Source organism: Wallemia mellicola (genome assembly GCF_000263375.1).
Source record: "Wallemia mellicola CBS 633.66 unplaced genomic scaffold WALSEscaffold_10, whole genome shotgun sequence".
Taxonomy (NCBI): domain Eukaryota; kingdom Fungi; phylum Basidiomycota; class Wallemiomycetes; order Wallemiales; family Wallemiaceae; genus Wallemia; species Wallemia mellicola.
The window spans coordinates 118799-140236 of NW_006531967.1; the positions used below are offsets into that span (position 1 = coordinate 118799).

Consider the following 21438-nt stretch of genomic DNA (forward strand, 5'->3'; position numbering starts at 1 on the left):
GACAAAATAATTTTTAGAACTAAATGATAATGAATAAATTAATTTTCTATATATTTCACATTCATGCGCCACCCTTTCTTTTCTTGCGTTCCTTTCTCTTACGTCCGATGACATTTCCAAGTTTGGACTTCTCTGTATCATTCTCGTCTTCCTTCTTATTGGCCGGTTTGCCATCCTTCTTGGACTTCTTCTGTGGCTTTTCTTCTTCTTCTTCTTCTTCCTCGCTTTCATCCTCCTCAGCTGCCTGTTTTTGTTGTCAGATAAGTCATATAGATAGGGCATTATCTTACTTTTCTCTTGAGTGCTCTATTGCGGATGGCCTCAGCTTTCTCCGCTCTTCTCTTTATGACTTGAACATTCTCAATAGAGAATTCAACCATCAATGTACCGCGGGACTCCTTCAATTGATCTCCTTTGGCTTTCTCGAGGCGTTCTTGTACACTCTTCAGTTTAGCGCGCTCTTCATCCTTCTTCTCACCTTTCGCGGTTGCTATCGCTTCAGTGTGTCTCTTTTGAGCTTGCTCGAGTTCTTCTACCAACCAGATCTTCATGAGATTCGTCACTTCATTATTGTTGTTGGCGTATCTCAAAACTCTCAGGGCATTCTTGTGGTTGCTCATCTCCAGGAAACCATAACCTCTGGACCTTCCCAGCCCAGTTACCGAGTCCACTCTGTCAGTTTGCCTGACGATTTTTGATTGAACAACGGCAGTTGGTCTGCCTTTATATCCTTTCTTTGGATCCTTGACACCTTCAGATTCGGTCATATCTTCGAGTTCCTCTCGAGAGAGCGCTTCTCTCTCTCCACGTGATACTTCAACTTCGAATTCCTTAACAGCATGGAGAGCTAATCTTTTAAGTACTCTATCAGTAACGAACAATGGTATCTGACGGATTGAGAGTCTTGTCTTGGAGATATACAACGATGGATTGCTTTCGAGTAATTTGCGTCTTGCATTAAATGACTTCATACGTCTCTCTTGATCAGCTTCACTTAAGGTGGAACCAGCTGGGCTATTAGGGAAAATTACACCCTCTCTAATAAGGTAAACATTACGTTTATCTTTCTTGTGTTTGATTTTATCACCTTCTTCTTTCTTTTCAACCGCTTCATCTCTAGATACAGCTTTAATGACGTCAAGGACACGTCCTTGAAGTGTCAAGCGTTGGGCACTCTTGGATGTTGGATCAGCAGTTAAAATAGATGATGTCTGGAATGGATTCTGTTTCATACTATCTTGTTGGTTTGTACCTGTCGTAGCTCTTACTATCTCAGCGGTCTTCAAGCACTCCTGGGCATCTTTCATGTTCCAGAATGCGACGAAACCGTTACCTCTTGAACGTTCAGTTTCATAATCCATCGTTACTCTTGCGTATCTCAGTTTACCGAATTTTCTGAAAACGTCATAAAGATCTTCTTGGGTAGCTTCGAATGGAATGTTACGAACAAAGAGAGTGAGACCATCTTCGAGTGGAGGTGCTTTTGCTTCCTCTTCATCATCCTCATCTCCACTCTCTTCTGTACCGGATTCGTTCTCTAACTCTTCCATTATTTCGTCGTCGTCGATCTCAGAATTCTCTGGACTTTGGTCCTCATTTTCTTCTTCTTCCTCCTCGTCTTCAGAGCCAGATTCGTCTGATTTATCGGAAGCATCTTCCATCTTCTCATCGTCCTTCTCGCCTGCCTTTTCATCCTTTTCTTCGGCCTTTTGTTCATTTTCCCATTGATCTTTCGATAAAGCCCAATCAACAGCTACAGGGCGTGATTCAATATCCTTAGCAATTTTCTTTCTTTGTTTCTTCGTACCGCCCGCTGCTGCGACGTCTGCCTCTGAGGTAGCTATCTTGACGGACTTTCCATTCATACCATCGATAGCTTTTTGAGCATCGTGATAGAAAGTGTACCAAACGAAACCATAACCTTTGTTATGTAAACTTCCATCCTTCGCCTCGATAGTTGGTAAAGTTATTGAGTGTATATCACCAAACGGTATAAATGTCGCCTTGAGATCATCCCTCGTGATGTTGAAATTCAAATTACGGACAATAAGACGTGATCTTCGACTGACTTTACCTTTACCACTAACTGCTGTTTCTAAGCGTTTCAATAAAACAGCTGATATCGTCTTGCCCTTGAAGATGTGAGCATGGAGTTTAGGAAGTGCCTTGTTGGCGATGCTTGGGGTTTCGAACTTAACGTGTGCTGCTAATAGTTAGAAAGTAGCGTTGGCAACTATATCAACCTACCAATATCATCATCCTTCAAGTCTACAGACTCGACATTACCAATTTTGCGCACTTTCTTATATATTTCCTTCTGAGTTACTCCTGTTGGTAGTCCACTCAGTACGACTGTACGAATCGCGTCTGGATCTTTGGCTGTCGAAACTTTTCTTGTTCGTTGTTTTTGCGTTTTCTCGCCTAGTACGTTTGAGAGTTCGTTATCCTTTGCTTGCTCTTTACGCTCTTTGAGTGTAGCTCTCTGTCTAGCCCATTCTACCCTGCATTTCCTCTTATCGTTACCTTCTCCAGTGATCAACTTGCCGTTCATCTCAGTAGACGCTGCTACGGCATCTTCACGCATGGCATATGTGACATATCCTACACCTTTTGATTCCTTCGTCTCATGATCTGCTACGACGAACGCAGATTTCACTGGACCGACATCAGAGAAGGCAGTCAAAAGCGACTCATTCGTGAGACTAAACGGGAGATTTGATATGAAGAGCGTAGATGAACTTGGTATTGTTAGTTTATCTCTCAAATTTATCTCTATTTCTTACCCTTCTTTACTCATCGACGTCCAAGTTAAAGATATGAGGCTGCTAACAAAATCTATATTCTATACAAAACAATCAAATTAATGCGAAATTGCTGAAATCCTCTGATGGTAAGAAAAATGCTTCTGTACCCGTGTTCGTCACACCCAAATCTCCAAGGTTAGTTTCTTGCAGCCAGAGAGGTAATTCTCCAGAGCTGCTCATTGGCAAGCTAAATCCTGGTCCCATTATACCATCACTGGTGAACGTCGATTGCGACGTTGGCGTTGACGTAGAGGTGTCTATTCCAATCCCATTCAGGAATGCAGGCGACCAGGGCTGCTCTTGTTTTACATCCAGGATTCCCCAGTTCACGTTGTCTGATATTGTGGTATCCGCCGGATTCTGCATAATACCAGTTGTTATAGGCGCATTGTTGTTTGTTGTTTCACCCGTTGTACTGCCGCCCGTCGCGCTCATCGGTACACGCATTACAGGTGGTAGCTTGCTTGCCTTTCCTAGCTCCGATGGCGTTGCCTGGCGCATACTTCTGTTTAACATCAACTTCAAGCTACGTCCATAACGACTAGCCGGTGCTGAACTTGTTAACTCAAATAGAACTTTCAAAACATACCACTCACTTTTGGATAACAAATCAGCTAGTATTTCAACCCTATTGAGAATACTCTCAAGTTGCAGATCTTCTGGGAAAAGTTTCGCTAGTCTGAGTAAGAAAGATCCTGCAAAGGCTGCGCAAACATGGGTATAGTGCACTGCAAACTTCAGGTTATTTCCGTATTCTCCAGGTTTTATACAAGCATCTAAACAATGTTGTGCTGCACCCATCGCTCTCTGTGCTATAGCTCTCTGTTCCATTGGCATATTTGCTATATCTGAAGGACCTCTGATACCTCTTAAAGCAACGGCATGATGAAACAACTCAGCATATTGGCGTTGCACATATAAACTTTGTATGAAAAACTGTTTGTCTGGGAATTTATTTTCTGTTTCATGTTAGAGTACTTAAAATCGTGTTAAACAGAAACTCACGAATATGTTCCTTCCAATTGTTAAACCATGAGCTGCGTCTTGTTAAACAACGAATCCAAAAATATACAATCTAACTTACTCAAATTCGACAGTAGCTAACCGCAAAGTTGCGAACGTATGTCCGTCGACTCTGGTATCAAATGGCTGAAGCTCATTGTGAACCTTCTCACGAATCTGTAAAAGTTCCATTGTACTAATCAAGCGCAAATCTGTTGGTGTTGCGAGTGGGTGGTTCAGAAGTATCCGCGAGTGACTGAGTGTACCTCTATCATCTCTCAAGAAAGCCGTTCTACCAGTGCCGAAACTGAGTCTTAGACAGGCATGAGCGGAATGTCTCGAAAATATTGAAATACCTACTGTTGCTCATGAATATAAAGACAAAGCCAGATCCTAACAGCAGCTACGATCTGTCGTTCATCTTCATCTGGTGGTGATTTTGGTACCTTATTTTGGCGTCTAACAAGCTTTGGAATGGCTTTATCTAAACCAACTTCGTAAGCAACTCTGACTGCATGGCCTCCTACGAGCCAAGAATTGTCCTGGAAAGCCGAGAAAAGGAGCTGAAAGTGTAAGTGGAAGTCTGATGAGAATGCGCAGCACCTACAAGAGCCTGGACAGCCTCTTTGCGAGTCATCTGCAAGAACATCGAATTCTTGGCGATATCTCTCGCTTCTCTTTGGCAATCGACGTAGGTTCTGCTAGGAGGACTGCCACCATCCCAGACCCTAGCTGCTACCATACAGATAACAGTAACACAGAATGGGGATCTTTTGCGAAGTTCCTCGTAGGTGTCATACGCTGGGTCAAAAAGTGGCAAAAATTTGTGGCATTCTTCAAAATACCTGGACCTTGTTAGTATACGCATGTCTATATTTGCCTATGCTCACGTCTTAAAGAGCTCTCTCGCAGTCGCCTCAGAAATGATACCTTTTGTGACCACATCTGCGTAAGCATGTGGTGGATCAGCCTTTTTTCTGCGCTTGTAGCGACCAGTGTGGTTAGAATCGATCTCCCTCTTCCTTGAAACATCTACTGGGTTATCCTGGGCTGTATTGGTCGTACTTTGTTGTAGTTTAGCTGGATGTTCTGACTTCTTTGCCTGCTCCTTAGCTTCCGTGGCAGCACGCTCAGCAGCAGCATCTGCTAATCCACGGAGGACTTCTATGGGTGCTACGAGAGCTGAAGAAGGTAACTCCTCCTCGTCGTCAGATGACGCAGCTGAGGTGACGGTTGAGTGAAAGTATTGACGTTTGCTCGAGTTCCTAGGAGAAGGGAGTGTAGATGGTGGCTGTAAGTGGTGTTGTGAAGATGGTAATGCGACGTTCATCTGTTGATGATCAGCTTGAGTACCTGGTTGTGGAGGGTGTCTCAGAGGTTGAATGGGGCGCTTTTGTGAGAATTGGTCGCTATTCGATGGCCACGCCGTATTTGATAGACTACCGGGTCCCCCGTAGGCAGAAGGAGAAACCACTGTTGGTGCCTTGTTTGATGTTCGGAAAAGATTGACCAACTCATACAAATTAGCACTCATAGAGGATACCTGTACTTCCAGAGAGCGTATCCGTTCAAGTCCAGCTTCTCCGATAGCCTGCGACTCCCTCGCCGGCTTTTCAAAGGTACAGGGGATGTTTGCTGTTTTACAACGCAAACAAGGTGGAGCTTCAGCGCCCTGGCAGCGCATTTTCTGTTTCCTGAGGATAATGTTAGGCAATAGACAGAGAAAAGTAAGAAAGTAGCTACCTGCAGCTATCGCAAGCTCCTAGGGAAAGTTAGAAAGGCAACAGAGGGAAAGGATAACGCACTAGCGACTCTAGTGACTGGCTTCTTTATCGAGTCCTCCTTCTTAGATTTTGATGACATGCGGAGATGATGATGGGGTGATTTTACACTCTTAGATATTAACTACGACGAGCAGGTTCCTAGATTTTTTAAAATGAGCATTCCATTTCCCACTATAGACGAGGATACTAGCCATACTTTCACTGCATTCCCCAGCATAGAAGAACCCAGACGGCCACTCAGAAACAAGAACAGACCAACAGCCTTCTATGGATCACCGAACCCGCGAGCACCCCCACAGCCATTCTCTAAGTCAGCTGCAAAGCGGGAATCCGTCATGGCACTCGGTTCCATCCAGCATTTGCAGCACCTCTACGCCAAGAATGGTTTAGCCAGTAAGGCGAGGTGTGTTCAAAGAAGCCTTCTAGACTTCACTAACGAGCTACAGACCATCAAACGTACGCGACGCTTCTGACTTGGTGCTCGCTCTCGGTCCCAGCGCAGCCGACGAGGGTATGCTAGAGCCACCACCGAGAGTTCAACTCCCACCCTCACCAGATCCTCCCATTTTGGATGCTCCCAATTGGAATAAGCCACAGTCACCGTCTGTCGCACCTCAAACAGACCCTGAACTTCTCAAACCAGCCGTTGAACGGGATATCCAGCTGATTAGAAAGTTATGGGCATTAGATGCTTCAGAAGATCAGACAGTCGATATTCTCCAACTATTGAAATCAACTACATCAGCTATTCGCTCTGTACAGCAATATGCGATGGCTTTACCATTAGACGACGTCTCTCCTTCAACGTCCTCGCAGGCTGCAATCGGCCATAGGAGATTACCAACTCTTCGTTCAATCTCCTACAATATTTCTACTGCGTCCCGTCAATTTAGAGCCCCAAACCCACGCAAGACACGCGCCTCATTGGGTTCCCCCAACCAGGGAGAACTTCTCGATCCACTCACTTTAGTTAGAAACAGTGCATTGGAGGTTCTCGCAGCTCTACAAGAGATTGAGGAGCGTTGTCGCGTCGACTCGAGCACGACTAATGACCATAGCGATAGTAATTTCTTTCTCTCAATCAATGATCAATCCCAATTGGAAACTTTGGAAACGGCAGAATACCACCAAAATGCTGATTCCTTCACTCAAATACCTACAATTGAGCAACCACCAGCTGAGCCCTCGGTGTCTAACAACCCCACTGGAAACACTATAGGAGCTACGTCAATCGCTACACATTACACAGGTAGCGGTAAACCTGTTCCTGTTTGGCAAGACTATGAAACTCCTGATATCAACACACTGACAAATGCTGAGGAAGCTGGTGATAGGCCATCTCGAGAGAGGTGGGAAGAGCGGCTCCTATCTTCAAATGGATACATATACAGATCTGACATAAACATCAAAGCAGATTTCGAAAAGGAGCGCAAAATAACGGCCAAGTATATTGCTTTAGTTGAGAAAATGTTCCTCGATACGAGTCAGACTGTCAGCACGAAGGCTAAACCACGACACTCAAGTCCAACAAGCTTATCATCACCATCAACCACTTCTGAAAGCCACCTTGATGATGCTTTGACTGATATGTCAATAAACAATAGCAATGAAAACGACGATGATAGTCACCTCCCAGAGTGGGCTCAGAAGACATTATACCAGAATGATCCATTAGGACGTCTATATGCTCTATTTATGAGCTATTTACCAAGTTCTCTCAAAATTCTTTTACCATCACCTTCAGAGGACCCATCAGGATTTATGGATAGGATATCCGACGGCCAGATGCTCTGTATTGTCTTTAATAATATCCTTCGTCGTTCAAGACGCCCATGGGGTTTCATACCACCCCAGGATATACACGATATCGTAGGCCTCGAAAAGGAAGAACTCGAAGCTAATGACGATAATAACAAATCAAAATCTAAAACAAGCTGGACTTTTAGACGTACTGACAACTTACGTATTTGGGCAGCGTGAGTATATTTTCGATTGCTATAATCTCACTTACAAATATACAGTGCACTAAAATTAAGATATCTAATATCACTTTCGCCTTCCATTTTACCAACTTTACCACACATATTGACGAATAAACCACCATCAATTGAAAATGGTGAACAGGATGGTCAGTCACCAATTATCGCTTCTCTCTTAGGACATCAAAAATCATCATTCAACGCTAAAGCCGTCGCTCAAAGGCTTGATGGATGGGAACAATCACTTGGATATGCAGCTGGACGATATCTCGAAGCTGTTGTACATGAATATAGACTACAGGAAGGATTAAATAATTGATACATGTATTGCACTTTCACTTTTTTCACATACCTATAAAATCTGAAAAATATATTGAAATTTGAAAATATACAAGTCTATACATTATAATATTTAAAGCATCTTATCATTTTAGTTCTCGCGTTCTTCTGGAACGAATTCCTTCCAAGACTTGACTTCTGATGGAATGTTACCCTCTCTGTAACCGTCTAAACCGCCAACTGGCATCTTCTTCTCAAGTGCTTCAACGAACAATTGAGCGAGTCTAGCATTGTTGAAAAGTGGTAAACCGAAGTCAACACAGTTACGACGTGCGACGTAATCCTCATCAACGGTATCCTTACCACGTGATTTAGCAAGGTTGACAACGAATTGAATTTCATGATCATCGAAAACTTCACGTAATTTACGCTTGTCCTTAGTTGGGAAGAAAATTCTCTTAGTTGGTGATAATCCTGATTCATTGAGGTGTGCTTCAACTGATGGGTTTGAACAGTAAATCTTGAAACCTAATTTAGTGAGTTTCTCAGAAACTGACTTCAATTCTGGTTTGTTGATGTCACCACCAACTAAAACACCTTTACCAGCTTTAGGAATACGGAAACCATTAGTTGATGCCAATGATGCCCAGTAAGCCTCGTGAATATCCTTACCGAATGAGGCGACTTCACCAGTGGAGGCCATTTCAACACCAAGGAATGGATCAGCACCTGCCAATCTAGTCCATGAGAATTGTGGGACCTTAATTGCGACGTAATCTCTCTTTTCAGCCATCAAATCAACTGGTTCTGGTACGTTCTTACCAACAATAGCAGCTGTTGCGATATCAATGAAGTTTCTACCGAGTACTTTGCTAACGAATGGGAAGGATCTTGATGCACGCAAGTTACATTCAATAACCTTGAGTTGAGGTTCTTCACCATTTTCACCAGATTTACGGATAATTTGCATGTTGAATGGACCAGAAATTCTGAATGCCTTTGCAACCTTCTGAGCAATTTCCTTGTAACGTGGCATTTCAGCGTCTGGCAATGAGAATGGTGGAAGGACGAGTGTTGCATCACCGGAGTGAACACCTGCATTCTCAACATGTTCTGAAACGGCGTGAACGAGTAATTCACCGTTGTGAGCGACGGCATCAACATCAATCTCTTGAGCGCTGTCAATGAATTGAGTGACAACAACTGGGTGATCTGGTGAAACGTTTGCTGCTGCAGAGAGGTTGTGCTCGAGTGTTGATTCATCGTAGACAACGTTCATGGCAGCACCAGAAAGGACGTAAGATGGTCTAATGAGTACTGGGTAGCCGACCTTGCTAGCGAAAGCTTTGGCATCTTCGAGAGTTGCTGCTTCAACCCATGCTGGTTGATCAACATTGATTGAATCCAAGACGCTGGAGAACTTGTGACGATCCTCAGCCATATCGATATCTTCTGGTGCAGTACCGAGGACATTGACACCTGATTGCTTAAGACGGAGAGCAATGTTTTGTGGAAGTTGACCACCGACGGAGATAATAACACCCTCCGCTTGCTCAAGTTCGTAGATATCCATAACACGTTCCCAGCCGAGTTCTTCGAAGTAAAGACGATCAGCTTCATCGAAATCAGTTGAAACGGTTTCTGGGTTGTACTAAAACCGTGTTAGTCAAATCACTAGAGGTATCAGCAACACTTACGTTGATCATGATTGTCTTCTTGTCCATACCACGGACTGCACGTGCACAGGTGACAGCACACCAATCGAATTCGACAGATGAACCGATTCTGTAGACACCTGAACCAAGAACCATAGTACCGTTCTCGTTAAACTCAAGATCGTGTGATTGAGCATTGTATGTGGTGTAGAGATAGTTAGTGTGTGCTGGGAATTCAGCAGCAAGAGTATCAATTCTCTTAACGAATGGAGTGATACCCAAATCCTTTCTCATCTTTCTGACTTCACCTTCGCTTGACTTTGTAAGTGTAGCGATTTGAGTGTCAGCAAATCCGGCTCTCTTTGATTGGTATAAAAGTTCTCTGTCAACTGCGTCTAAACCGGAAATTGATGAGAGTTGCTTGTGAAGTTGAACGATGTTGTCAAGCTTGTAGAGGTACCAGCGATCAATCTTGGTAAGATCATGGAGCTTGTCAACGGTGTATCCCTTGTTAAGCATAGCGTGGGCAATAGCGAATAATCTACGGTCATTTGGTTGGATGAGTTGAGCATCAAGATCTTCTGGTTGCCAGTAGGCTTCGAAACCTTGGAAGCTTGGGTCAACTTGACGAACGGCTTTTTGGAGAGATTCCTCAAATGTACGACCAATAGCCATAACTTCACCAACAGATTTCATGGATGAACCAGTGTCACGTTGTACGTGTTGGAATTTTGCCAAATCCCACTTTGGAATCTTGGTGACGATGTAATCAAGTGATGGCTCGAAACAAGCAGTGGTTGACTTGGTGACAGCGTTTGGAAGCTCAGGGAGGGTGTGTCCGAGACCAATCTTTGCTGCTGTGTAAGCAAGTGGGTAACCAGTAGCCTTTGAAGCGAGGGCAGATGAACGTGAAAGACGAGCGTTCATTTCGATAACCATGTATTGCTTGCTGTGTGGGTCGAGGGCGTATTGGACGTTACATTCACCGACGACACCGACGTGACGGACGATCTTTGCTGCTGCTGAACGAAGCATGTGATATTCAGCGTCTGTGAGTGTTTGTGATGGTGCGACGACGATAGAGTCACCAGTGTGGACACCTAATGGGTCGAAGTTTTCCATGTTACAGCAAATAATGACGTTGTCAGCAGCGTCTCTAACAACTTCGTATTCGACTTCCTTCCAACCCTTCAATGACTTTTCAATCAAAACTTGTGGACTCAAACTGAGTGATTTGGCTGAAAGATCACGGAGTTCGTCTTCATTGTTAGCGAAACCAGAACCGAGACCACCGAGAGAGAAAGCTGAACGAAGAATGACAGGGTAACCGATCTTCTCAGCAGCTTCGAGAGCAGCTGGAACAGTGCTAACAGCGGTTGACTGAGCAGCTGGAATATCGATTTCTGTGGTGTTTCTTAACTAGAGTTGTATGTTAAAATTGATGACTTACCATTCAAAGCTTGAACGAATAAATCTCTGTCTTCAGAGACTTCCAAAGTTCTAATAGGAGTACCCAAAACTTTTACACCTAATCTTTCGAACAAACCCATTTTGTCGAGCGCTACACCGACGTTAAGGGCAGACTGACCACCGAAGGTCAAGAAGATACCGTCTGGACGCTCCTTTTCGAGAATGGCAGCGACGTAATCAGGAGTAACAGGGAGGAAGTAAATTTGGTGTGCAAGTTCGTGTGAGGTTTGAATTGTAGCGATATTTGGGTTGACGAGAAGAACTTCGATACCGGATTCTCTGAGAGCTTTGATAGCTTGTGAGCCTGAGATAGCTATTAGAATCGAAAAGAATTGCTTTCAAGTCTTAGTCTCACCAGAGTAATCGAATTCACCCGCTTGTCCAATTGACAAACCACCAGAGCCGACAACTAAGACTCTCTTGACGTTTGGTTTGTCAATCTTTGGGAGTACAGCTGCTGATATCTTTCTAGCAAGCTCAGATGGGCTGTTGATTTCGCCGCCGTCACCCCCGAGGACAGAAGACTGTGCGACTGCAGCTGATTTAGATGTGCTGCTGAACGCTCTTCTTGCTAAGCTGGTTGGATGTATGCAATTCGGTCTATTCAAGCTTGAAAATGTCCTAATTGAACGTCTCATCAGCATTCTCGTGGTAATCGTAAAGAGAAGAGTTGTGAGTCAGACAGAAATTTAATTTTTTACAAGTACAATTTGAAAGCAGCTGTCAACTCTTTTATGCGCTCTGGTTGTTGTGTAATGCTCACAACATCCACAATTTCTTGCAATGCCCCAACGTTTGCTTTGTCGAGCGATCTAGCGTGCCTAGAAAGCTGGCTTCTGTCAGTCAAACCTGATAAGGAATTAATAAAACTTACAAGGTTTCCATAACCAGCGAATAAACGATAGATCGTCTCTTCGTCATTGGAACCATTCTCGAGTGTCTGCATCACTATTAGATAAGGCTTCGCAGGAAAGTCCGAAAACTCACTTTTGATGTTATACGAATAATACGATTATAGATAGATTCTGATAGCGCGCTATTGAGTGATAGTACTGTAAAACTAATTTTTTCATCAGTTATCGAGTCATATTCCTTAGAAAGCTGACTCACTTAAACAAAAGAGACGATAAGGCAATCTTGGCCAATTTGTTGAGAAGTCCGAATGGTAAGCTTTCAATGTATTTCAAAAGCTATTCATATAAGCCAAAATCATAATTCTGCATCTCCACTCACCTCATCGGCAGTTCCCGCTCGTGTCTTGCGTCCTGCGTCATTATTAAAGGTATTAGCAAGAGCTCGTAAAGCCAGCATCTGACGTGTTTGGAGAGATTTCAAGTTGTTCTCGTCTACTTGGGCAGTTCCCTGTAATATTTCTGCTTTGTCGAGCAAGACAGTAGTAACGTCATTGCTTGATGCGACAATGACTGAACGTGCAGCTAAAGCTCTCAATAAATCCAATACTGGGTTGTGTGAGTTTAAAAAAATATGTTTCCCCACAACTCACATGGGAAAATTTCCGCCCTTGGCCATGACGTAAGAGCGCTCAACAAGACTTTTACATCGGTGTCTGCAACATCCCGCGATGGATTAGACTCTGCAACAAACTTGCTCAGACTTTCTATACTTTCAAGTTCATCACCTGAAAGTGGCTATTTCGAGTTAGTAAAACCTCACCCAAATAATGTTTAGCTCACAGTTTTGACAACGGCGTTCAGCTGATGAATCTTTTCAAGCATAGCTGTTACATTAGCCTGAGTGAAGGTCAAATATGGACCCTTGATTGGTAAAACAGATGATGCTGAAACTGGGGTTGAGCCTCTCCAAGGGTCTTTATAAGCGTTGTCAGACGGTAATGCAGCTGGCGTGCTTTGGTATCTCGATGCACCTTTCAAACATCAATAAAAATACTCAGAAAGAGTTACACTCACCAGTGTATGGGTCGACAAATTCTGACGAACCCTGACCAAGTTCCACGCCAGAGGTATTTGACTCTATAAACTTAACAGTTTCGTCTAGGTAAGTAAGTGGAAGCATGTTTTTTTCAAGGAATCTTTGTGCTGCGATGTAGGGATTTTCTATGACGTCTATTAGTTTATCGGTTTGTTTAGTAAAATCACATACCGCTAACGTTATAAGGAAGCTTGAGAGGAGGTTTTCCATCTTCTATGTCGACATCAAACACATAATCATATTCTTTTCCGTCGCTGTGCTTCACTCGCTTGGATGGGTCGACACCGCCAGCTGCATCCACAACTTCGCCGATTTTCTTCCACTGGGATTCTCCAACTGACCAAGAGTAAGCTGAGACTATTTGTGCATCTTTGACGAGGATTACTTGACCATCACGTTGGCCTGCCTGTTGTAAAACTTCGGGAGACTTGACGTCTTTTGGGTTTATGCCATTTGAGGATCGACTATACTTCGTTAGGAGAAATACTATGATATAACAAGAGCTTACGAGCTTATCGTTGATCCTGCGATAACGTTCTCATATGCCTACGGAATTTGAGCTATTGTAGGTCAATGTCGACATGCAACACACCTTTAAAGCATCTTGATCTGCAAATCTAGCAGGATCTTGTGACCATATACGTATTGTACCATCGCTCGATGCACTCGCAATGTCACCATTTTCGGAGGTAGCTACAGCCCAGACAGATGTCGTAGGGTGGATGATAGTCTGTACACATTCACCATCTTGGGAGAGAGTGAGCTGAGTACATCATAAAAGCTCTGTCACGTACCTTGCCAAATCCTGACTGAGCGATCTTCGCCTGCAGAAACAATCTGACCAGTTGGGAGAGTAGCCAAAGAGTAGATAAACTCGGTATGGCCATCTAAATTCATGATATTCTCACCATCAAACGTCCAAAGCTTAATTTGAAGGTCGTTTGACGCTGATGCGAAGCCAATACCATTAGGGAGAATCGTCAGCGCACGGATAGCATCCTTATGAGCACCCTGGATGGTTTTGACAGCTGCGCCAGATTTTACATCCCAGATAGCGATATTCTTGTCAGCTGAAGCTAGAAAGGCTGCTTAGAAAGCTATCTAAATGCTAAAGAACTCGCTTACCAGTTATGACGTGTTTGTTATCGGGGGTGAACTTGACAGACCAGACTGCCTGAGTGTGTCCAGAAAGGCAGGACAGTTCAACGCCGTCTTTCCAAATCCTCGCAGTTCTGATCGTATGTCAATTATTGCGTCACCATCTACTGGCACTTACGTATCCCAGCTACCGGTAGCTATCAGACCATCAGAGGAGGTGTCAATAGAGCAGACGTTTCCGCTGTGACCCAATAAAGTGTATGCTGGTGCATCTACCATCACATCCAGACCGTTGCTGTCTATTTGGTGTAGGTTGACGAGCTTGTCTTGACTACCTGTAGCGACGAGGTCTGAGGGTGTATGTAAGAAATGCATAGACTCTTGACTATGAACAAACCATTATCAGCCAAATAGCCAACGCTGTTGACGTAGTTGTCGTGTGTGTGCACTCGGGCTGCAACTGCCCAGTTATTATCCACATTCCGCCATAGAATAGCGCTGTTATCTCTAGCGCCAGATAATAGTGTATTGCTGTTTATAAAGTGTACGCATTTCACATCCTGCGTGTGTCCTATCAACTCTCTCGATAATTTATAACTCATCGTTTAGAAACAACCGTCACTTTCTATGACAGATAATAAAAAACGTCAGCGCGAGGAATCCCCGGGAAAGACAAAGACAAAGAAATCAAAAGTTGCTATCGAAATGTATGAACCAGCTATTCTCACCCATAAGCAGTGTCTTCTCGCGACTTTCTACGGATGGGACAGTCAGGCGCTCGACGAGGAGAGCGAAAATGCAGCCACAGTCAATGATCTTAGCAATGTTATACAAGGCAGCGTGTTACACGGTGAGGGCAATAGTGCGCTCGTCGTCGGTGGCAGGGGTACAGGAAAGAGTCTCGCGATACAATCAGCATTGAGTCTATCGTCGGAAGAACGGTTTATTCCAATACACCTCCATGGATCTGTGCAGACGACCGATAAGATGGCTCTCCGCGAAATGGCGAGGCAGATACGCAATCGTGGTGGTACTGTATCGTCATTAGACGCGCTCGATAAGGAAGATCATTTGATAGATATTTCACAAAGTACTCTCACCGCTCTTCTCACCCTTTTATCCGCTTCTGCACTCCCGATCGTCGTTATTCTGAACGAATTTGATTTGTTCGCGACGCATGCCCGTCAGGCGTTGCTCTATTGTCTTCTTGATTGCGCACAAGGTGGCCAAAGAAGAGGTGGTCTAGCTGTTATTGGTACGACCTGCAGATATGTGCGTAATTGTTAAACTAGTTGAATACGAGGCTGATATTACCTAGGATGCTATCGATATGCTCGAAAAGAGAGTCAAGAGTCGATTTTCACAGCGTGTATTGCACGTTTCAAGTCCAAGAACCTGGACTGAGTGGTCCACACTCGCCAGGAATGCTCTGAGCTGTGAAGTGATAGAGGGCGTACCCCATATGTCTGCTTTCGAACACAAATGGGAGATACATATCAATGTAAGAGAATACAAGAGTTGAGTTCTCTCACTTAAACATTCCAGGCCTTGTTTAAAGACCCTCAATTTGATCTGGTGCTCAAGATGCTGTTTGATATGTCGGCAGACGTTCAGACACTCTATAGAGTGCTCGTAAGCACCAGTTACTCTTTAGAAACTCATTAACATCCTATAGGCTATACCCATTGCAAATATGACAACAGAGACGCCATTCCCATCAGCAAAAGATTTCCTGCTTGCTAGCATGTCGCAGCGGCCTATAGACGCGCACCAGCTGATAGACACACTGCCACTACCTGCTCTGGCTTTAGTTATAGCAGCCAAGCAAATCTCGAGTCGGGACATCGATCAGTTTACCTTTGAACTCGTGAACAAAGAGTATGACGACTGGGCGCGCAAGACGATAATGGCACCCACGTCACGTAGTATAGATATTACAAGTACAGGAGCACGGGTGAACATTAGCGTCTGGCCGAAACACGTTTTGATGGGTGTAAGTGAGCGTCTAAGATATCAACCACGCTGATGTATCACCTTCAGGCATTCGATACGCTTGTAGACCTTAACATATTCGTTCCGGTAGCATCAGCCAATGCTATCGCGAGTGGAGAAATGCGCGAATATTGCAAACACCGGTGTAGCATTGAAAATGGTGAGATAAGACAAGCGGTGGAGAAGCGCAAGGATATACCGACGGCTCTATACAAATGGGGACACAGTTGGAACTAATGTTTAGATAATTGTACGAATTAATTTATTTCCGTTTACGTATATTTCCTTCTATTTACTTGTTGATTATCTACCACGATGTTGGGAACGCGTCAAGCGACGTTCAAAGTCGCGCTCAACAGCGACGGCGATGGCAGCGCCCTCGCTAAGAACTTCAAAACACCTGCCAAAGCGAGTAGAAGCGGCAAGGAGAATCTGATGAGTGTCGGCAGACCAGGTAATCTGCAAGGCTTGAAAACACCGCTACGTAAGTTATATAAACAGCGAATGATCCACAGTTAATAATCTGTATAGCATCTAAGAAGCTCTTTGGAGAAGTAGCCACGACAGCGAAAAGTAAGAAGACGACAATGACGGGATTGACGCCTGCACCACCAAAGACTGTCCTCCGTCCAGCCGCGGGTACAAATATTCAGAAGAACAAAGATCCGAGCCCACGTCCATCGACTCTGCGTAAATCAGCGCGTGTACCAACACACCAAGTCAAAGCAACACCAGCGCCTGTATTCATACCGCTACAAGATGATGGCGACATTGGACCAACGCAGATGGAAATACGACAAGAGGAGAATGAGCAGGCCTTGCTCCAGCAAGAAATGGAGGAAGAAGCTTATCATGAATCTGATTGGAGCGATTTTGAGCCAGAGTATGCACCACCAAAGGAGGCACAGCAAGGTGTGTGAGACTATAGACATTTGCTTAGCTAACATCTCACCCAAGAAATGCCATGGAGACCACTCGATGACGATATCCCAGACTACAAACAACTCGGACGTCAATTGAGGGTTGCGTCCCCACGTTTCTCTGTCTACGATTCGGATGATCAAAGCTACAACTCAGACGAGATCACAGACCTCAAAAAGGCTGGTGGATTGGATGAAAATCTCGAATTGCACTATAACAACGACATGGACGATGATTTGGGTATCAAAATCAGGGACAGAAAGCCTGAAATGAAAAAGCGCGTGGTAGTCACGAAAGCCCCAGCTCGAAAACCACTTACGACTCAGAGGAGACCGCTGAACACACAGAACAAGCCCCAGACAAAGCCAGTCACCCAGAAGATCAAGCTTGATGATATTAAGATTGACCTCGACCTCGATAACTGTTTACTTGACGAATGATTGTATATATTTTTTGTAACATAATACATAAACTTCCTTATCAGAAACCGTCGTCATGGATATTGACGTGAACATCCTAGGCATAATATACAAGCAGGTGGGTTAGACTTTTCGAATGCTAGCATTTCTAACAGTCGCCTAGGTAATCGTCGATGTAGCTACCAGTTTGAAGAACCCGTAAGCAAAGAAGATAGTAGAGGCTAAGCTAACAAGGTATAGCCAGAGCAAGGAATCTTCAGAGATACTAAAGAAGCGGATACAGTCGTTTGAAGCAATAGCAGAGAATATAGAGACCAGGATAGTGAGTTCTCCGCTATCATCGACGTATCTGACATCCACAGCGGCGGACGAGGGATGTGATAGCACGAGATATTAACAAACATCAGCAAGAAATACAACAGAAAGAAGTGCAGGAGAATGCGCCGGAAGAAACCCCAGCTGAAGTAGCACCAACAACAATCGAGGATAATAGCCTGTCTAACAACACATTCTCGATAGATTTCGATAACAGCCTGATGGGGAACGATCTGGACTTATTCGGTGATCCCTACCTGTCTTAATATTGATTTAGAAATACAATGAAATATGTTACAATTCTACTATTCGCGAGTTCGGATATCCCTAGGGCTATGAATCCATTGTGTGAAATCTAAGTTGCTATACCGAGGAGATGCAGTTTGCCTCGTCTGCTTTCCAGTCTCTGGTTTCGCAGGCGATGGTGACGTCGCGAGGAATAACATGAGCTGAGCGTCAGATTCATCTGGATTCCTTGCAGGCGGTGGTGTAGGAGCCGTGGAACTTGATGGTTTATATCCAGGGGAATGAAAAAGACTAGTGAGCGCGTTTGCTGCATTCATTGACTCGCTATCGTGTTGTACGCCCGGTGACGCGTAGTTGCTACTCAATTTACGCGTGTTTGTAGTCCTCTTGGGTGATTTGAAGAGCGCATTCCCAATCCGGGGTGATCCATTAGAGTACCGCAGACCAGGGGTAGTCGTACGAGGTGGTGGCATCGCAGACGTCCGAACTATCGAGTCAATAGGCGTACTAACAAGTCCATTTCGCGCTTTGTATGATGCTAATCGCAGTCTCGCTTGAAGGTTTCTCGAGGCCTATCGAGCTATTAGAAAAGCTATCTAGGATGCTTATAGACTCACTTTTGCGACTTCCACTCTGTTCAACACCGCGTCTACAGATTTTGAACGCGTCTCGTTTGACATCCCCAACGTTGTGGTTCTAAGTTAACGTTGAGTTTGTATGAGAATCGATGATTTAAATTTGGATATCTACCACGATTTGGCGGGTTATTTAACAGTTGATCAGATCGTCGCTTTGCGCTCCTGCTCTAAGCAGCTGCTTGCACTGGCTGATGATGTCTTCGCCGTTGGATACCTCAGCAGAAACAAGCGGAAAGTCTACTACGAGCGCGAGGATAGCGATTTAAATAGAATGCTTAGGCAGGATTTCATAGACACAAACTGGGCGTCCATGCACTTCCACTCCACACAGCTTCTAAGCACTCAATCGAGCATTCCTGTTTTGGTAACTCACAAACACCTCCTCATACTCGGATCTCGCTCAGCCGTTTTCGTCTGGGATAGACGATGCAGCCGATATATACGCTTCGTTATCGCGAACAACAAGGCGAGTTTTGACATAACGGGATTGGTTGTTGTTGAATACGTTGGAAATACAGTCACCTTGATAACCTCGCATGTCGCTGGTCTTATACAGCGCGTTGTTCTCGATTTGCACACCCGAAAAGCCCGGCAGAGCGCGATATACACACCTGGTAAACCAATCACAGAGGTGAACAGGACTCGAAACGTGCGAACGTTACAAGGTAATGCTGAAAATGTGATTAGCGCTGGAGAAATTGGTACTCTCTCGATATACAAACCGAAGACACCATGGCTTCAGCCGGAGACAGTCAATGTGAACACTACGAGACTCTGGGGAATTGATGCTAACTATGTGAATAACTCTGTAGCAGCATCACATAATTACAGTCACACTACTCGATCTTCAATTTCGCTCTTTAACTTAAATCAAACGAGAATCGACAATGCAGGGGTGCTGAACACTCCGGATAACGTCTCATCATTCACGATAACGAATGGACACACCACAAATGGCGTTCTTGCCTCACCTGATATCCTTATCGGAGGGTTTTATGACTCGACTGTGCGGATATACGATTTAAGAACAGGATATAATCAGGTGGCATCCTACGAAGATGGACTGGACATACAACCTGTATACTCACTCGATGTCGGCGGAGGACACGATTCGTACATATGCGCAGGATCAGCCCTCTACTCTCGCCTGAGAGTTATAGATGCAAGGATGACCGGTGATTTTGCACATCATATATTCGCAGCTCACAGCTCCGAGCGTTCATCACCCGTATATCAGCTCAAGGTCAGCCATTCACACTGCTACATCGCAACGGATTCAAAGGTCCATGAATTAGATTTCAGTAGGCGTAATGCTCACAGTCAGTTTCCAAGTATAAGGTGCTAAATTACATGAGGTAGTCGTTAAGACGTTTAAGCGATACACGAGAAGGATTACTAGAGGGATAAACATTGATCAGCCACTGGAGTCGCATATTAATAGCCGTTTTAGTGACTGTAAAAACTTAGATTAAACATTTCAGATAAACACCACCCACTATTCGTGTTACGCGATATTTTCTCGCCATTTTCGTCGAAAAAGAGTGTCGCTATCGCTACACACACGACTGACGCAAGGTCTGTACCGCCATTTGCATCGCAGATCGCCACATGACCACCTTTGTTCAATTCCCGCTCGATAAAGTCGACTATAGATGGTAATTTCGCCAGAAATTCCTTCTGTGCTTGTTTAGATGATTTCGGTAGAGTTATATGCATGGTGTTCTTGCTTCTTGATGGGGGGTTAGGTGTGAGGGCGACAAATGCATCGTCTTCTGGCACTCCAGCTTCGCTTGAGGAGGGGTATATAGCGCCTTTGAGGAAAGTTCTGTTTGCGCTGCCAACATCCTTGGTTGAGTGAGTCTGCCTTTCTGACATTATCTCTACAATACATTCGTTGAGCATCTCACTTGAGCAGCTGAGAAGCTCATCTTGGTTCTCCCAAAATGCCTCTGGTGTCAGTCCCTTAGCCCATAACTCATGATCATCACCGCTCCCTTGGACGTATTCTCCCCAGGATCGCCTTTCAATCTGATCGGGAATATAACGAGATGCCGATACACATAATATCGGATAAAAATCCAGCGTAGATGTGCTGAAATCTGGCAAGAATTGAGTTTCTGGGTGTATGAAAATAGGCCTTAGCGGTTTGTCCAACCTTTTATTGAGCTGTAAAGCAGAGTTCACGAGCCATTCCCGCCATGTTGGAAGCCCATCTTTGATAGCTTGTTTCTCAGATTCCGATATCGCATTTGGAGGTGTATACAGGAGATCTTCTGCTGGGATACCCAAAACTGCTGAGCTAACTACCGCGCACCATATTGGGATAGTCTTTGATAGCGCGTCTGGAAATCGCTGTCACCTGTCAAAATGTGGCTATGTTTGGAAAAATTTGACTCACTTTCCCTCTCCTGGTGGAGTCTACAATGATGAGGCTGTTGAGTGTTAGTGATACGACATATTATTACCAGCACACACCCTTTGCACTCGAGAATGTGCTCGATGAGGTGTAAATTTGGTCGTCTGAGCGAAAAAGACCAAGCGTTTGTGTGACCATCTGTGGATTTGAAGTAAGCGTAGATATCTGGTCTGTAATTTTCCTTTTGTACGTTAATACGAGCAGTTAATAAAGCATAACATACTAGCTTTGGGTTGATGTACCATACACCACAACGCTGATTGGCTGCTGGGAAGTTATAATATGCTAATATGTGGGAGTATTAGGCCATACCAACTACGCTATAGTCGCTATAATGCCTGCCTAGGCTGTCAACAAACTGAGAATCGCTATTGTCTTCGTCAGCAGGAAATTGAGGAGTAAAAAGGGAGAAAAACGTACAGAGTGATAGAATGCAATCTATTGTAACAGTCATTTTGATATTTCTTCAA

The 21438-nt window shown here is 44.3% G+C and overlaps 11 protein-coding genes across 11 annotated transcripts; 5 read left to right on the forward strand and 6 right to left on the reverse strand.

Annotated features, from left to right (window-relative positions):
* Nucleotides 1-43: 43 nt before the first annotated feature.
* On the reverse strand, nucleotides 44-2799 carry WALSEDRAFT_38416 (hypothetical protein; the record flags this gene model as incomplete). The annotated part of the gene is made up of 4 exons (XM_006958417.1): nucleotides 44-244; nucleotides 291-2203; nucleotides 2248-2738; nucleotides 2784-2799. Coding segments are annotated over 4 exons (2603 nt in total), but the record flags the coding sequence as incomplete, so codon positions are not given.
* Nucleotides 2800-2824: 25 nt separating this feature from the next.
* On the reverse strand, nucleotides 2825-5669 carry WALSEDRAFT_60437 (hypothetical protein; the record flags this gene model as incomplete). The annotated part of the gene is made up of 9 exons (XM_006958418.1): nucleotides 2825-3355; nucleotides 3401-3763; nucleotides 3810-3841; nucleotides 3889-4119; nucleotides 4167-4369; nucleotides 4414-4651; nucleotides 4697-5500; nucleotides 5550-5568; nucleotides 5612-5669. The coding sequence occupies 9 exons, from the start codon at nucleotides 5667-5669 to the stop codon at nucleotides 2856-2858; spliced, it is 2448 nt and encodes an 815-aa protein (XP_006958480.1). The 3' UTR covers nucleotides 2825-2855.
* A 70-nt stretch (nucleotides 5670-5739) lies between these two features.
* WALSEDRAFT_60439 (hypothetical protein) lies at nucleotides 5740-9499 on the forward strand (the record flags this gene model as incomplete). The annotated part of the gene is made up of 3 exons (XM_006958419.1): nucleotides 5740-5993; nucleotides 6037-7566; nucleotides 7612-9499. 3 exons carry the CDS (start codon nucleotides 5743-5745, stop codon nucleotides 7886-7888), a joined length of 2058 nt encoding a protein of 685 aa, XP_006958481.1. The 3' UTR covers nucleotides 7889-9499.
* On the reverse strand, nucleotides 7624-11644 carry WALSEDRAFT_60440 (carbamoyl-phosphate synthase). The gene is made up of 4 exons (XM_006958420.1): nucleotides 11329-11644; nucleotides 10954-11277; nucleotides 9546-10906; nucleotides 7624-9499 (listed from the first exon to the last, which is right to left on the reverse strand). Exons 1-4 carry the CDS (start codon nucleotides 11615-11617, stop codon nucleotides 8000-8002), a joined length of 3474 nt encoding a protein of 1157 aa, XP_006958482.1. The 5' UTR covers nucleotides 11618-11644; the 3' UTR covers nucleotides 7624-7999.
* Nucleotides 11645-12881: 1237 nt separating this feature from the next.
* WALSEDRAFT_51469 (WD-40 repeat-containing protein) lies at nucleotides 12882-14623 on the reverse strand (the record flags this gene model as incomplete). The annotated part of the gene is made up of 8 exons (XM_006958421.1): nucleotides 12882-13048; nucleotides 13095-13387; nucleotides 13432-13469; nucleotides 13516-13670; nucleotides 13718-13999; nucleotides 14049-14155; nucleotides 14200-14293; nucleotides 14419-14623. 8 exons carry the CDS (start codon nucleotides 14621-14623, stop codon nucleotides 12882-12884), a joined length of 1341 nt encoding a protein of 446 aa, XP_006958483.1.
* Nucleotides 14624-14648: 25 nt separating this feature from the next.
* On the forward strand, nucleotides 14649-16268 carry WALSEDRAFT_57523 (origin recognition complex, subunit 4; the record flags this gene model as incomplete). The annotated part of the gene is made up of 5 exons (XM_006958422.1): nucleotides 14649-15293; nucleotides 15340-15522; nucleotides 15567-15653; nucleotides 15697-16014; nucleotides 16062-16268. The coding sequence occupies 5 exons, from the start codon at nucleotides 14649-14651 to the stop codon at nucleotides 16248-16250; spliced, it is 1422 nt and encodes a 473-aa protein (XP_006958484.1). The 3' UTR covers nucleotides 16251-16268.
* Nucleotides 16269-16328: 60 nt separating this feature from the next.
* On the forward strand, nucleotides 16329-17374 carry WALSEDRAFT_64405 (hypothetical protein; the record flags this gene model as incomplete). Its single annotated transcript, XM_006958423.1, has 3 exons — nucleotides 16329-16497; nucleotides 16545-16925; nucleotides 16971-17374. 3 exons carry the CDS (start codon nucleotides 16329-16331, stop codon nucleotides 17372-17374), a joined length of 954 nt encoding a protein of 317 aa, XP_006958485.1.
* Nucleotides 17375-17429: 55 nt separating this feature from the next.
* On the forward strand, nucleotides 17430-17951 carry WALSEDRAFT_69026 (hypothetical protein; the record flags this gene model as incomplete). Its single annotated transcript, XM_006958424.1, has 4 exons — nucleotides 17430-17471; nucleotides 17517-17551; nucleotides 17594-17675; nucleotides 17716-17951. 4 exons carry the CDS (start codon nucleotides 17430-17432, stop codon nucleotides 17932-17934), a joined length of 378 nt encoding a protein of 125 aa, XP_006958486.1. The 3' UTR covers nucleotides 17935-17951.
* On the reverse strand, nucleotides 17910-18608 carry WALSEDRAFT_60441 (hypothetical protein). Its single transcript, XM_006958425.1, has 2 exons — nucleotides 18532-18608; nucleotides 17910-18486 (listed from the first exon to the last, which is right to left on the reverse strand). Exons 1-2 carry the CDS (start codon nucleotides 18592-18594, stop codon nucleotides 17974-17976), a joined length of 576 nt encoding a protein of 191 aa, XP_006958487.1. The 5' UTR covers nucleotides 18595-18608; the 3' UTR covers nucleotides 17910-17973.
* WALSEDRAFT_57525 (hypothetical protein) lies at nucleotides 18591-21141 on the forward strand. The gene has a single exon (XM_006958426.1). The coding sequence runs from the start codon at nucleotides 18632-18634 to the stop codon at nucleotides 19895-19897; it is 1266 nt and encodes a 421-aa protein (XP_006958488.1). The 5' UTR covers nucleotides 18591-18631; the 3' UTR covers nucleotides 19898-21141.
* On the reverse strand, nucleotides 19899-21422 carry WALSEDRAFT_64409 (initiator tRNA phosphoribosyl transferase; the record flags this gene model as incomplete). Its single annotated transcript, XM_006958427.1, has 6 exons — nucleotides 19899-20005; nucleotides 20049-20904; nucleotides 20951-20984; nucleotides 21028-21149; nucleotides 21192-21235; nucleotides 21281-21422. 6 exons carry the CDS (start codon nucleotides 21420-21422, stop codon nucleotides 19899-19901), a joined length of 1305 nt encoding a protein of 434 aa, XP_006958489.1.
* Nucleotides 21423-21438: the final 16 nt, after the last annotated feature.

Bases quoted from the DNA above. Each gene is read 5' to 3' on its own strand.
- WALSEDRAFT_60440 (XM_006958420.1), bottom strand. From the start codon at position 11,617: ATGCTGATGAGACGTTCAATTAGGACATTTTCAAGCTTGAATAGACCG. The intron at 10,907-10,953 runs GTAAGTCATCAA...GAAACACCACAG, and splicing joins ATTCGTTCAAGCTTTGAATG to AAATCGATATTCCAGCTGCT. The intron at 9,500-9,545 runs GTAAGTGTTGCT...ACACGGTTTTAG, and splicing joins AGAAGACAATCATGATCAAC to TACAACCCAGAAACCGTTTC.
- WALSEDRAFT_57525 (XM_006958426.1), top strand. From the start codon at position 18,632: ATGAGAATCGATGATTTAAATTTGGATATCTACCACGATTTGGCGGGT.
- WALSEDRAFT_60441 (XM_006958425.1), bottom strand. From the start codon at position 18,594: ATGTCAAACGAGACGCGTTCAAAATCTGTAGACGCGGTGTTGAACAGA. The intron at 18,487-18,531 runs GTGAGTCTATAA...ATAGCTCGATAG, and splicing joins ACAGAGTGGAAGTCGCAAAA to GCCTCGAGAAACCTTCAAGC.